This window comes from Carassius auratus, unplaced genomic scaffold, assembly GCF_003368295.1.
Source record: "Carassius auratus strain Wakin unplaced genomic scaffold, ASM336829v1 scaf_tig00007919, whole genome shotgun sequence".
Classification (NCBI taxonomy): Eukaryota; Metazoa; Chordata; class Actinopteri; order Cypriniformes; family Cyprinidae; genus Carassius; species Carassius auratus.
This window is the reverse complement of record NW_020523890.1, coordinates 83,077-98,536: the sequence shown is the minus strand read 5'-3', so window position 1 is coordinate 98,536 and position 15,460 is coordinate 83,077. Positions and strand designations below refer to the sequence as shown.

At 38.6% G+C, this 15,460-nt stretch overlaps 2 protein-coding genes across 2 annotated transcripts; one reads left to right on the top strand and one right to left on the bottom strand.

The window, feature by feature from the left end:
• The first annotated feature begins 2,478 nt into the window (after nucleotides 1-2,478).
• LOC113071729 (myristoylated alanine-rich C-kinase substrate-like) lies at nucleotides 2,479-5,199 on the top strand. Its single transcript, XM_026245024.1, has 2 exons — nucleotides 2,479-2,807; nucleotides 3,620-5,199. The coding sequence occupies exons 1-2, from the start codon at nucleotides 2,721-2,723 to the stop codon at nucleotides 4,226-4,228; spliced, it is 696 nt and encodes a 231-aa protein (XP_026100809.1). The 5' UTR covers nucleotides 2,479-2,720; the 3' UTR covers nucleotides 4,229-5,199.
• A 1,012-nt stretch (nucleotides 5,200-6,211) lies between these two features.
• LOC113071727 (collagen alpha-1(X) chain-like) lies at nucleotides 6,212-11,121 on the bottom strand. Its single transcript, XM_026245023.1, has 3 exons — nucleotides 11,030-11,121; nucleotides 10,595-10,736; nucleotides 6,212-8,571 (listed from the first exon to the last, which is right to left on the bottom strand). Exons 2-3 carry the CDS (start codon nucleotides 10,719-10,721, stop codon nucleotides 6,731-6,733), a joined length of 1,968 nt encoding a protein of 655 aa, XP_026100808.1. The 5' UTR covers nucleotides 10,722-10,736; nucleotides 11,030-11,121; the 3' UTR covers nucleotides 6,212-6,730.
• Between the last annotated feature and the right edge of the window lie 4,339 nt (nucleotides 11,122-15,460).

The window sequence follows — 15,460 nt, the reverse complement described above, 5'->3', positions numbered from 1 at the left end:
GCCTCCTCGATGGTCCTTTCTTGCTTCTACTATGCATGCAGCGTGGGCTCAGCTGAGGTTATTATAGGAAAACAAGGACTGGCTGGTCATGCTCATCAAAATCTCTCTGTTATCGTCAACAACCTGTGACACCAATCATTTGGTGTGTAGTCTGAGTTGAGAAATATACTTTTTATAGATATATATAATCCACGCACGTGTGAGGCACACCTTCTTTTCTAGACACTCCTGAGCATTTCGTTAAATTACAAAACGTTTAGGGTGTGAAACTTTTCAGTTTAGCCTGCCAAAAGTAACCCTCGATATCATCAAAGTAAATGCACCCTCATGCAAATCTTTTAACTGAAAGGTTGTATGGTGTTCTCAGGAGGAGGGTACTTTTCATAAATGTCAGGTTGGGGCAAGTCATGACATTCTTGTTTATTAATTATAATATTTTCAATGGTTTGATATTTTACTTTTTTGCTGTTTCATTATTATTATTATTATTATTATTATTAGCTGAAAATAGCCGAAAGCTTAAAATACTCTCTTTTTAGTAGGCTAATGTTGGAAATATTCAAATCACTTAAAAGGATTGTTTGGCAATAAGTTTAAATTCTGTGATTCATGAATATTTATCCAGCCTCGTGTTGTTTGAAACATGTATGACATTCTTTCTTCTGTGGAAAACAAAAGAAGATGTTAGACAGAATGACAGCCTCGGTTTGTGAAAATTCTCCTAAAATTATCCCTATCATCTTTTTTTACAGTCTGTGGTGTGGACAAAGAATATCATACAGGTTTAGAAGAACAGGGGTTTTTGGAAATGCGATTGTGCCTACTAAAAATGACAACTAGCCCCAGTCTCTTCTGTATAATTATATATCACTATGGGCCCTTTTCATAGACTGATGATGCATTTGCACAGTTCATCATCAAGGTTTTAAAAGAAATATATATGTTTATTTTTTTGGTATATTTTATATGTATACATTTTCGAATAATTTTATGATAAATCTCTAGATTTTTTAGAAAGCCATATAAATGTTTTTGTTTTGCTACTGGGCCAAACACAAATGCAAAATATGTAGTTTCCGTTCACCAGAATTTTACCCAACTATGATTACTTTCGCTTTTGAGAACCTCTGAAATATGAAAAGGGTCCACTGGTACATGCCAAAAACCAATTGTAATTCCATGTTACATATCAATGTTATACTGCCAAAAAATGGCTAAGCGTGTATTTGACATGCAATGTTACAGATGTATTCAAAATCAGTAATCAGCAAAAGCAGATCAAGGTTTGGGCTGACTTTCAACCATTTTAGTTGTTATTAGTTTTAATCTTAGAAAATGAAACTCTGCCAGTGGACTCTCGCTCTAAATCAACATCTGTTACTGCAGCGTCGGCCAACAGATTTTGTGATATTTTACTATTTATACTTATCAAGATTTTGATGAGTCACTTCATGCTATAGCTGATTTTTTTTAAAATGTTTTGTTTGTCTTCACTCATTAAATCCTATTTAAGATATGGCGATGCATTTTTGTAACCAATGTCCCTAAAATTATCTAAAGTTATACTATTCATTTATGTCTTGTTAATTTAATTTTATATTACATTTATGTTTTTAAAGATAAATGTCTGGACAGCACAAACTGGGTTGGTGTAGTGATTTGCTTTAACGTTTTAAGTCTTCTCTGTGTAACAAAACATCCATCAGCTTTGTATGCAATATAAATCTTCCCTTATATTTCCTGGATTACTCATGCAGTTCATTCACTCATTCAGACGTAAACAGATATTACACCACTGCAGATTTACAATATTATTATTGTTTATGAGCAATCTGCTGTGATGTTGAGCAGTTGCCATGGTGACGTGAGTTAGTAGCATAGAGGTTAGTATGGAGGTGTGAAGCGCACTTTAGACTATTTCAGTGATTCAAGACAGCCCCATTTAGGCTGACAATAAACTGTGACTGAATCTAGGTCACCAGGATTCCTCAGAACGAATTCATCAAGCATGCAGTGTGCTACTGGATGTTTATTTGGAAAATTGTAATCCACGGATGGAACGTTGGAAATGAAATGCTCACAAATCTATGTGTTGGCCTCACAGTCTATGGTTGGTCTATGTAGTGTCTGTGTATTTAGACAACGTGGTAGCATATAATGCATACTCAGCCATTTAAATCTATGCTTTTCGCTTTCTCCCTTCGTATTTTGAAGAAATCAAAATAAATGTTGTTTGAGAGACAGATTTAAGGCAACAGCAAAGTATTTAAAGATTAAAAACAGCAATAAAAAGAAAATCAAAACCTTTGTTACTGGATTCATTGGTTCTGAATCACCAGTTGCTGGTTGCGCGCCCTTCCTCCCCCAGTGCGTGAGTGTAGCCCCTCCCCCGGCTTCACGCAGGCCTCTGATTGGCTCACGCAGCTCTTCTGTGACGTCAGGGGTATTTGGGCGTTGTATCCAGCATCTCATTATCAAAAGAGAACAATTTCATTATCTCCATCTCGTATCCCAAAATAATATATTTTATTTGCGAGAGAGCTATTATTAGTGTTTTTTTTCCGATCAGTTGATCACAGCTTTACCTCTCGTTATCTTTTTTTCCGCGGTTTTATTTGAAAACAGACGCTCTTGAGAGCGAGCACGCGACGCGTCTGAGGGAGAAGCTCGCGCTCTTTGTTCATTCATTTGATCTGCGATTCTTTGTTGCGTGTGAAAGCATGGGAGCGCAAATCTCCAAAAACGGAGCAAAAGACGAGACTGTTGCTGAAAAACCAGCCGAGGCTGCGAATAAATCAAACGGGCAGGTAATAACTTTAATATCTTTGTACAGGCGTGTGATGTTTTGAGGGGGTGTGCAGTACCAAAAACCAAGTCGGTTCAAATGAACAATGAGCCTATCAACAAAGGGACTCTCCAATTTCCACTGAAAATCAGCACGTTGTATGAAATATCGATGTTATTATTGTATAAAATTAAATGATGAGCATACATTTCTAAGATTTAGTTTAAATTAAAAAAAAATCATTTGCACGTTGATTAGAACGGACCCCAATTTAACGTCAACCAGTGCGTTTTAACGGCAAGTTATTTTTTTCTTTAAAATTATAGGATTACGTGAACGTTAAAATTCGGTGATTTCATTCCCATGTTTAAAAACGAGTGAAATAGAAACATCGTCGTAGCTTTATCAAGATTTTCCGTCGTGCAAAGCCATTTCAGTAAAATCACCACGCCTTTATCACATCTTGTTATAAAATGGAAGCACAAATAAGCTGTGAGTCGCAATCCATGGATTTAATATGAGAAATGGGTTTAATATGAGAAGTGGCCTTGCAAGACTATCTGTGCACTCCAAACGATGATCTCCACGGTATGATCAGCGCTGGTGGATCAACTCGTCCATCTTGCAACGCTTTCACTTAAATGGCAACAGCATCAGCCAGACAAAGTGCTTGAGACTTCACCCACGTGGCGAACCTATATACTCCAGATAGTGTTTTCATACAGAATTTTGTAGATTGTAAAAAAGTGAAAAGAATGCAAACATTTGGGGGTTTATTTTTTTTCACAGCGCAAAAACACAACTCATTCTAAGCATTTTTTTTAATTCCCACAGGAGAATGGCCATGCTAAAACCAATGGGAATGCCTCTCCAAGTGCAGAAGCAGCCACGGAGGATGTGCAGGCCAATGGAAAGCACTCTGCCGATGGGGAGGTAAAAGCAGAGGAAGCAAAGGCAGAGGAAGGAGGCGCAGAGAAGGCCGCTCCTGAGGGCGAAGCGGAGAGTTCCGCCGTTGCGAATGGTGAAGACATGGCCAAAACAGAAGAAAACGGTTCTGCTTCAGCTAGCAGTGAGCCTGCCAAAACCAAAAAGCGTTTCTCCTTTAAGAAACCGTTCAAACTTAGCGGTTTCTCCTTTAAGAAGAGTGCCAAAAAGGATGCTGAAGGTGGAGAGGCGGCAGCAGCAGCTGTGGAGAATGGTGAGCAGAAGAAGGATGATGAACCTGAATCTGTGGAGGCCAAGCCTGAGGCCTCCAGCGAAGAGAACAAGGCAGAGGCTCCAGCTGAGGAACCGAAAGCCGAGGAACCAGCTGAAAACAAAGAGGAAAAACCATCCAGTGAAGTAGCTGAAGAGAAGCCAGCTGAGGAGAAGCAAGCAGAGGCTGCTCCTCAGGAGCCAGCGGCCGCAGAGAGCTCAGATGCCCCAGCCGCTGCCACAGAGTAAGATGGAGGTGAAATGCCAGTTTTAGATGAAGTCCAAGGAGCACAAACATGGAAAATTTGTACAAAAACCAATGACATTTCAAACCTTCTGTTTTCTCCCATACTTTCATCCATTCCCGTTCCATCCACTACATTGTATATGGCATTTTGAAGGAAGGAAGTTGGATGGAATGAATGGAAGTGAAAGGCAAATTTTCCCACGTTTCTCATAATTTTTTGTAGCAGTTGTGCAAGTTGTGTGGGTGTGTGTGCGCGGATGATTGAGATTAATAGAGCATTGCTTGTTTCAATTTTTTTTTTTTTTTTTTCATTTTCTTTTGTAGTTGAACTATGTTAGTGTCGTAAGGACATTGAGTTGAAATGTTAGTTGAAGGTACTGGTGCCGTACAATTGGGTAAATCAAGCGTGTGGAAAAAGGAGCTATCAGAAACAACACCATTGATAAATTTACAGAAGTTATTGTTCAGTTCTCATTTGATTTTACTGTAATTACACAATTCACTAAAATAGGTGCTCAAAACCTCAGCAGCTGCATTGTGCAATGCGCAGCATTATGTATTAGTATTGGCTTTTGTCATTGCTGGATTTTACAATGTTGAAAATGGCTTTGTCATGTTTTCTTTCTTAATATAAATGGTATCAGTTTATGTCCCCCCCCCCCCCCTTTCTGGAAATACTCCTGTCTCAATGAGAATGATGTTCTAGAATGTTTAACATCAAAACATTTGACCTGTCATGTGTAATGCAGTCCCAAGTGGTTTTTATTCCAGCAGAGTTCCACCAATGTTTGAAAAATTGCTGGTGCAATCGTCAAGTAGGTTATTATTTTATTTTTTTTCTTGTAAATACTTCAGCACCATCTCTACTTGATTTTTAAATGGAATGTAACTGCGTGCAAATCATTCACAATGCTTCTTTTACCCCTTCGTTGTAGGGGCACTCAAAACAAAAATAAAGGATTTAGACAGACAATGAGTTTTGAGTTTTGATTTTGAAATATTCTCTTTATAATATAAATGCATTTGCCTTAAATGTATGTGATTGAGCAAATTTGAGAATTTACAGGAGAATAGAGTGAAATGTTATTTTGGTTGAGATCTTTATTCCATGTCCATCTCTAACATCAAACCCATAGTACCAACATATATTGAACAACAGCAGTACAATTTTTAATTATGTGATTATATGAGGGTTTGTAGGCCATGCCTCACCTCTTTCTCAAAACACAAAGACCTTGAGGGATGAAAAACTTTTTTTGTGTATTTATCCTGGTAAATACCCTTCTTCTAAATCCCAAGAAAAGCCAGATGCTTTCTAAGTATAAAATGAATGTTAACAGACACTACTCGGATGTTTTTAGCCAACCACAGAAGCTAAAGATAATTTAGAACCGTGTATTTTCTGCACTCCAAGATGAACCCCACCACTAATCTAGGAACCACAAGATGGGTGTGTTTTCACCCAATATTCCTGTTCCTAGTTTAGATGCTGGATATTCATCTTATATATATGCCAGTTAAACGTGGCTCCCACCTCTGTTCTAACAGATGATAACGATTTTACCCTCCAGGTGCTCTTGTCTTTTTTTTATTCAACCACATCCCTCAAACCCTCCAAATGCAGTGCCTGCCTGTGGCTTGTGGCTCCCAGTTTCTGATTGCCTCCACCCACTGTCTTCTATTGGACTTGTCTTTCCACTTAACCAACATCTTTTGGTTGGGTGAACTTAACAGTCATCAAAGCATACTCTTTACTTTCCTCTCCTGTTTTTAAAGACACCCCTCTTGAAACTGCAGAATTTATTATCATTATCCTTTTTTTGTAACTACCAACATAAAATAGGAATATATCCTTTAGATGTGTGTGCTGTTTTAATTCTGTTGCATCGTATTCCACTTTTGTAGTTACCCATGTGTCTAAAATCACAGTAAATGACTCATGAAATTATTCAGCATACTAAAACACAAACACAGACAAAAACTCTTTTAGAAATATTTTATTTTAGTCATTATGGTTTACAGAGCAAAATTAATCATTCAGGAAAACATTGTGAGTTTGTTTTTCATAATTTTCACCATCTCACAATATTCAAGTCAAATACAAGGATGTCAGGAAGAGCATCAGTAAGGATATAAGGACAACAATAACAGTAAAATAAGAAACAGATTTTAATTTGTCACTGTGGTCAGCAACAAGAAAACAAAAAGACAAAACATAAAAATAAAAATGAGGAAAAGACATGAAATTATCAGGACACAACTTCACATGCTCAATCCACAAATAAAAAAATTAAATTGTTAAGGTTTTAACTGGCTTTCTACCCCTGATAACATGTTACATAAATTACTTCCTTCTTATTGGCACCACTGCTTGGAATTTTCAAGTTGAGATGATTGTATTTCTCAGAACAACAGCACAGTCTGTTATGCATGAAGGTTTGCAGAACATGATATTTTGTTTGAGAAATAGTGATGTTTTAGAAGTGATGGGGTTGATCACCTTATCACGTAGAGGCAATCAGGAACCCAGAGAAAGAGCAATGGACATTATCAGCGGCAAAAACACCATTAGCCTCATCATCAGGGATCTGGATATAAACAGTGTCCTGCTCATTGAGCTGAAGGACAGAACTACCAGACATCTGGTCCACAAATCCCTTGTTGTACTCATCATAGGTGAACATGACTGGATCAGCATTTTTATAAAGTCCCACTAAAGCATTAGCACCGTTCACATGCATGCTATAGGAGAAGTAATAAATTCCTGGAATCTGGCAGGTGAACAGACCTGTCTCGGGATCATAGTGCTGCTCTGCATTATACACAATCTGATCAAACTTAATTGGGGTGCCAGATGGAGGATAAGGTGTCACAGTTGCAACAGTGAATGCAGACACAGGACTTTTGACAAGAACTTGGTATGAAGTTTCACTTTGGGCCTTCTCAAACATGACCTCACCAGGAGGTCCAGGAGGGCCAGGAGGTCCAACAGGACCTGGAAGACCAGCAGGTCCATCAGATCCAGGAAGTCCAGGTGGACCCTGTGGTCCAGGAATTCCCTTGGCCGCCAAACCAGCTGGGCCAGGTGCTCCAGGAATACCTGGGTGACCTTTAAGGCCAGGTGGACCTGAAGGACCTGCTGGGCCAACGGGGCCTCTTGCTCCAGGAGTACCGGCCTCACCCTTTTCACCTGCTGCTCCAGGATATCCTGTATGACCCTTTGGTCCAACAGGTCCAGGTGTTCCTGGGGCACCAGGAGCACCTGTTTGGCCAGAATCTCCTTTGTTGCCAGGAGCACCAGTAGCTCCCCTTGGACCAGGCTGGCCTGTGGCCCCTGGATAACCCTGCTTGCCTTCAATGCCTTGGGGTCCCTGTTCTCCTGTGTGCCCCTTCAGCCCTGGAGGCCCCATTGGACCTTGGTCACCCTTATCACCTGTTGCTCCCCTCTCACCTGGGAAACCTCTTGCCCCTTGAGGACCAGCTGGACCCATAGGACCAGTGGCACCTGTATATCCAGTGTGCCCTTTAGCACCTGGTTCACCTTTCTGACCTGTTGTACCTGGGCTACCAGCTACTCCCCTCTCACCTTTTGCACCAGGTTCACCTGGTTTGCCATAACCTGAAACACCTGGAGCACCAGGAGCACCAGTTGCACCTTGTGGACCTTTGGGGCCAGCAGGGCCAGGCATACCTGGAGCACCATTCTCACCTGGTTTACCTGGAATTCCAATTCCAGGAGCACCTGTTTGACCTTTTGGACCAGGTGCACCCATGGGTCCAGTTTCCCCATCACGGCCAGGTGAACCTGATTTTCCTGGTTCGCCAGGAAGCCCAGACTTGCCAGGTCTTCCAACACCAGGCTCACCAGGCTTTCCGGTAGCGCCCATTGGTCCTTCTGGACCTCTCTCACCTGGGGGCCCCTGAACCCCAATACCCCTTTCTCCTTTTGGTCCTGGTGCACCAGGAATACCTGGATGTCCTTTAACACCTGGCGCACCCTGTGGTCCCACTCCTCCTGGCAGACCTGCTGGTCCAGGTTTGCCTGTTGCAGAAATGCCTGCTGGTCCAGGGCTACCAACAGGACCAGGCATTCCTCTGGGGCCTTGATGACCAGGTGCACCAGTATCTCCTTTAAGTCCAGGTGCACCTGTGGCTCCAGGTTTGCCAGGTCCACCTGGAGTACCAGGTTTTCCAGGTGCTGAGTAACCAGCAGGACCAGGTGGTCCAGGGGGTCCCTGTGGCCCTGGCAGTCCTTCACCATCTTCTCCTCGTTCTCCAGGGGGGCCAGGAGGTCCAGGTGGGCCTGGCTCACCAGGGGTGCCTGGTTCTCCTGCTACGGATACCACTGTAATAAAACAAAAAGCATATCAGTGGCAATATTCATTCTGTACATCAGTGGCAATAATCAGTTATAGATGGAATTGCCACTTTGGAATTGAGTTCTTGTAATTTGATGTTGACAATACACTATTAGTACAATATACCAGTATAAACATTATAATATACAGTGTTTCTAGAGATCTGGAAAGATTTTAGAAATGTTTCACTTAAAGTGGTCCTATAAACATATAGTGCCTTGTTAGTGATTGTTTGACTAAAGAATGGTTCACAGATACAGAAACAGGAAGTCCGTATCAAGTTGAGCTTCAGTATGTAAGTATGCTCTACAGATCTTTTAAGTCTTTTTTTTTACTCAAGAAAAAACAGTGTTCATACATCAGAAATAAGACATTTTACATTTCAAACCTTGTGTATTGATGCATGACAAATCTATACATATACATTTATAAATATGTTTGTATGTTAAATTATTTACATTTCTTATATATATATATATATTTATTTTTCATTTTTGTGAATAAAGTACTTGTTTCAAATGTTATATTTTAACCTTAAATCTTATATCTGAGATTCTATTTAATTTAATTTCAGAAACATTTCACTTCCTGCAATTGCATGCTGTAATGTTGATAAACTTGACTTGACAAAGGCATTCCAGAATATTTATCAAAAGGCTCAAGGGATATAACTCTTTCTTAAATATTGTATTGTAAATTTAACTTAAAATCAAGGCAAGGCAAGGCAAGTTTATTTATCTAGCACATTTCGTACACAATGGTAATGCAAAGTGCTTATCATAAAAGAAAGTAAAATAATCATGAAGAAAAATAATAACAAAATTAAAACAAGCAATTTTAAAACTTTTAAAATGATTAAAACGTTTACTTTAAAATGGACTTAAAAACAGTTAGAAAATGATTTTAAAATAAAATAAAAAAACAGTGAAAATATAGTGCAATCAAGAGGTAAAATCAGAGGTACTTCAGCATTAAATGTAATTTATATATTTTGTATTCATACTACATATATTCATAACAATCAGTTGTCTGTTTTACATGACTTTATCTGTTCTTTTTTGTGCATTTTGTAGTTCCACTTCAGAATATAATCCTTGTTTTAAAAATATATATTTATGTGGCTGTGGCTTCAGTTTTATGATTGCTTTCATGTGGTCAAATCTATTGGTTTGTAAACTGCACCATACCAAATGTCATTATTTTAGGCACAGCTTTTATGAAACAAAACAGATGTGTCTAGATTTTGCTGTGACACACCCAGACAAATCACTTTTCAACATGTCTCTAAGAAGCTAATTTATATACCTAACTTTCAAAGGTTGGTTGGTTTTGATGTGCATATACTTCAGAATCTAAAACAGCACTGAATTGCTTCTACTCAAACAAATCATATCAATATGTACAGTATTTTATTGTACAGTAATTCCAATTTAAGTATAACTTCTATAAATATATTTGAGCTTTGCAGATTTCATCAAACCATACAGTTATGCACAATATAAGAAAACAGATTAAAAAAATTTTTTTCCATACAGTACATCCTTCAGCTTATTGTTTAACACTCCAGACTGGAATTTAGTGAAAGATATTATAGGACAACGATGTATGAATTTTAAATAGAACTAAAGAATCAGTTTTATGTAAAATGCATTTTTGCTACCTAAAAAATTATTTTAAAAAAATGTGTTCAATAATAAAATCAAAGACAGCAGAGCAGACTTCATAGTATGATGCATCTTTAAAGATATGGCATGTTTTAGCCTACAACAAATCAAAAATTTGAATATTCAAAACCTTACACAAGTTGCATCACACTATTGGAGGAAGCACTGTGTATCAGCAACCAATCAGTGTGCTGGATTCTAATCATGCAGCTTTGCTATGTGCATACCTATTTTTTTATTTTTTATTTTTTTACCTAAAATTAGTTTTGCCTCATTTAGATCAAGTACCACAGACAAAAGCACGCTGCAGAAAGCAAAGGAAAGCTTTTTAAAATTTTATACATACCATGGCTTTTTACTGAGTAAGGCTGGTACTGAGGGGCCTTCACCACCTTCTTGACAACATATCTCTCACCATGGGCAGCCGTCAAGGCAACCAGGAGAAGAAGAATGCTTGCTACTCGTAGTTCCATTTTCAGAGGTCAAATCTGCAATGAAATTGAAAGAGTTAGATGTGATGATGTAATGAAAACTGCTGGTGGTGAAAGCTGAAATATTATAATGGAACAATTGGTTCAGCCATTTTTAAAGTAAACAACAGCTGACAACCATAAACAATGATTTCATCTTCCAATCCATTCATAATAACTTGGTTGAAACCATAACTCAAAAGTAGTAATAAGAGCACCCTCCCATCTGCACCTGCTGATAGATGTCATTCAATATCAGGGCCTAGTAACCTAAAGCCAAAGGAAAAGAAGAAAAAAATATGCAAACCTACCGGCATACTTGGGTTCCAAATAAATAAGAAGTTCAACACAGCCGTGGCTCCCACTTCTGAATATCCTTGTGGTATGAGCCAGACAGGATCTGCTGCTGCCTAGCACAATGATGAGGGTTTTTATACCATATCTGGCCCTTGCATCATTAAAAAACACCTACCACACTAGTACCTCCCCTCTCATCGCAAGGCTGTAATTACCAAGCAGATTTGCCCACTGTTGGCATGTCACTTCAGGATGGCTTTTTCTTTTTTCTTTAGACCCATGATTAGATCTTGTTAAGCTCCCCTCAAAGCTGCAAAAGATACACTTTAGTCCTAAATTTGGGTCGAACAATGTCATTTTTAGGGTATGGATAGCCTGTATGATGTGGATTTCCCTATTTAATGTTGGTATCTTTAGAAACATGATGTAAACAATAATTCACTCACAATATAGTTTGACTTTCTTACAGTGTACAGTGTGGTCTATCTATCTATCTATCTATCTATCTATCTATCTATCTGTCTGTCTGTCTGTCTGTCTGTCTGTCTGTCTGTAGATATATATAGATTGAATCCAAAAAATCATAAATTGCACAAAACAGTACTGACCCCAAAAAATACTGTTGCAAAATGAATAATGTGAGTTACTGTCTACACCATATTTCTGTTCAGACATATAAAAAGTGTGTATAAATGCTAATTTCTTAATAGAATGATTTCAAAATGTTTTTAAGCCATCACAGGGCTGCTATTGAAAATCACTTTTCCAATTTCAGGCTTGTCTGGTTGTCTTTACAAATTCCTCAGTTTTTTGGACTGTCTGGTGCATCTGAATTTCTCCCAGAAAAACATATACAAAAGCAGACAGATCCGGCAGGTTGGTGTGGTAACGGAAAACCTCCTGCTGTCCATAACAACAAACATGATGGATCCAAATGTGCCTGACCATTAGAGAACATATTTAACTCTTTTCCTTGAGAAATGCACATACAGGGGCCACTCTGACTCTGTTTGTTCAGCGTGTCTGTACGGAGAGTGTGTCAGGCTTTCATAAAATGTACTATTTCAGGCCAAACAAGTTTATGGTTCTTTACGTGTGTATTTTTGTAAGTGCTTCAACCAGAAACAGCTAATAAAGACTATATAAAAAGACGCTCTGGAAAATACATCTGACTTTGACTTCTTTACCCTCTTGTGTGGGGGTTACGCTGAGAATTTCACGAAGCGTCCAGAAGGGGGCGCACATTTTGTACAGTAGCCTTTAAGAGCATGCCTGTAAATGTTTCTGGATTTGTCAGCAACGTCTTCATCATTAAGCATTTCTGCCATTATGGTCCTTTCATCATGTTTTATTTCTTTAAATTGGGTCTTCTCACAAAGCTCTCCTTCATTTTCCGAGGCTGCTTTTTCAGGATTTTTTCCCAATTTATTTTTGGGTGCATGGGAAACGTGCACACCCAATTAATCATACCCTCTGCAACACAAGAGTGGTCTTGAGGTATGATCATGATGAGCTATGTGCGGCAGTCAACAGCTCCCAAATCTTTACATAATAACATATACCGTATGGTTGAGCCCACATATGATTTTATATATGATGTAGGCCTACTCCTGTTAACTGAAGCAGGAAGACCAGGTTGAATGGAAGATCCCTTTGCACACATGATGGAAGAGTTTTGCCACATAGCATATCATTAAGTGTTCCTTGAACATGAAGTTTGTTTCAACATCTCCAATTTTTAGAATTAGTCTCAATCATATAATTTTCCAAAGTGGTGCCTTAACATACTAAATAGTTTTGAATGATTGCATTTGACAAGCATTGTTTTAACATGTTCAGCTCCTGAAAAAAAGAACTTCTTAGACCTGGTAAAATAGGAGATGTTTTATAGATGTGGCATGACATCTAAAAGAAAGATCTCAATATCAGCTGTCAGCAGCATGTGTTTGATTATGGTCTACACTCAGACATTTAATGTCTTCCAAGACAGTATTTTTCCTCTTCCTTTGATTCTGATAATTTATTCACTCTTGTGTTGCTTTAAACCTTTATGTTATTTCATGAAAAAGTTTGGAAAAGGTGAAAATGATTATTATATTGATCATTTACAGTGACCAGGTAAGTTTGGGGTCAGTAAGATTATACACAAAATGCATGTGATGCTTAATATCTTTTTTTTTTTTTCAGGATTCTTTGATGAATAGAATGCAATCAATTGAAATACACATTTGTGACAAAAAAGAAGTCTTTATATTCGTTTTTAAAGAATTGAATGCATCCATGCTAAAATAAATAAGTATTAGCCTAATTGCTTTAAAAAACAACTCTGAAAAGTATTTGCCATGCTCACTAGCTTGATAGCTTTGTGTTATGAACTAAAATTTTATTAGCTAATTGAGCTGAATTTGTTGTTGAGTCACTGAGTTGATTCAAAAGATGAAATCGTTTAAAAGAATCATCCAAAAACAACTTAACAAAAGTTCCCTTTCAAGGGAACTTTGAACTGCGTCCTCTAGGGGGCGCTATGGGGAACACCTCATCGTGAGTGTACACATGAAGTCTCTGCACACTTTCTGAAATCCACCCTGTGGTAAAATCGCCCCCAATTAATGCTTCATGCTCTTTCTTGAATTGGTAAAAGCCCGTTCATCTTGGGCACCACTCCACCTATGTATGTATCTAAACAGGGTGTTGCTACTAGAGATCTGTTGAGACAGCTCTTTCAGCAAGTTATGCGAAAGCTAGCGGTAGCCCCTGTGTGACAGGCAAGACTTAGTATTATAGAAGAATAAAATGCTAAGTTCTTAGCCGTATCAGTTTAAAGGAATCTTTCCTGATTCCAAACCTTCAGGTCTACCCTGGGCCGAGGCCCTAACAATTAAGTTGGGTATGTAGCTTAGGCCTTTGGCCATTAGGTCTACTGTCACAGACAGCCGTCTAAACGTACCAGGGGCAACTCCCATGGAAATGGTAGAGTTGTTACTTAGTGTTCGCCATGATTCTGGCCTGCACTCCCCTCAGCATGGTGGCGTGGGTATACTGTTCCCCATAGCGCCCCCCTAGAGAACGCAGTTCGATGTTCCCTTGAAAGGAACAGAAAGGAAAATGTTACCCTGAGTAGGGAACGAGACACTGCGTCCTCTAGCTCCCTGCCATGCTTCGGACGCAAGCTTCAGATGAAGAAGTGAATGACGTGTTCTCCCGGTGGTTGCTTATAGTCGCGCCGATAGTGACGTCAGAGGCTGTCGCTGGCCAACAAGTTTGGTGTTTTTTCAATGTATGCTTCAGACACGGGTCATGACAAGGTGCAAATGCAAATGCAAATGTAAAAAATGCAAATGTAAAGTAATTATTCATAAAATGAACTGATCTGGTTCTTGTGTTGAACTCACTGACTCAGTGATCTGATTCTTTAGTTAACAGCTGATTGGAAGGCAAGAGTATCAGAGGAAAATAACAGCACATGGGTTAGGAATGACTATGAGAATTTACATTTCTGAGTGAACTATCCCTTTAAGTGCGTTTTTACACCATGAACACTTTCCTCTCTGCTGCTGACAACAGTTCTTTCTAAATGTGTCATTGCACCTCCTGCATGAAGTCTCCAGCGAACATTCATTTTTGCAAACTATGTTTGTGTTTACAACCCACTAAAGAGGCGCAAGTGACTTAAAATGCTACTAACATTTAGTTTAATGACAGAGCAAGTATGGGTGGAGTCTGTCTTTTTGTAACATTTTCAGGATCAGATAATTTATGTCCTCCTTTTAAAAATGGTCAAAAAGAGCAGCATGGAAGGTTTTTCATCCCTCATCTCAAAACCTGAGAGCTCAAGATGTGTCCACCTGATGAAACCATGCTTGTGTTTGCTGTATAGGTCATTAAAAGTCTGTATTGTCATGTGAGTGATTTAGTTTTCTTTTTATGAGCTGTGTGATAGGGCCATAAAATGGCACAGCACTTAAGTTACGGTGACTTCACTTTGCAGTAACAGAGGAAAAGATGGAGAATGAACGAAATACACTTCTTTCAGCCATGCAGGCCTCTGTTAAACTCATTACACTCTATGACCCTCTTGTTGTGGTTACTGTCTTACTTTATAATAACTATTATGCCTGAATTGTAGGCATTAATAAAAGTAACAAGATACTGTATATCTAAATTAATTGGCTGCTGGTGCATATGTATATTCATTTCCATTACAGACACTAACATTCAACTATAATGATTTCTAAAGGGGACAGTTGACCCAAAAATTTTCATTCTGTCACCATTTTGCCATCCTCATTTCATTTAAAGTTTTTACTGAGTTTCTTCTGCATAATACAAAAAACAGTTGAATCAATTGAGTGATTATGGACAATAAATGAAAAAAATTTAAAAATTCAAAATATCTTCTATTGTGTGCCAAAAAAGAAAGTCACAATTGATGACAAATTTGGTGA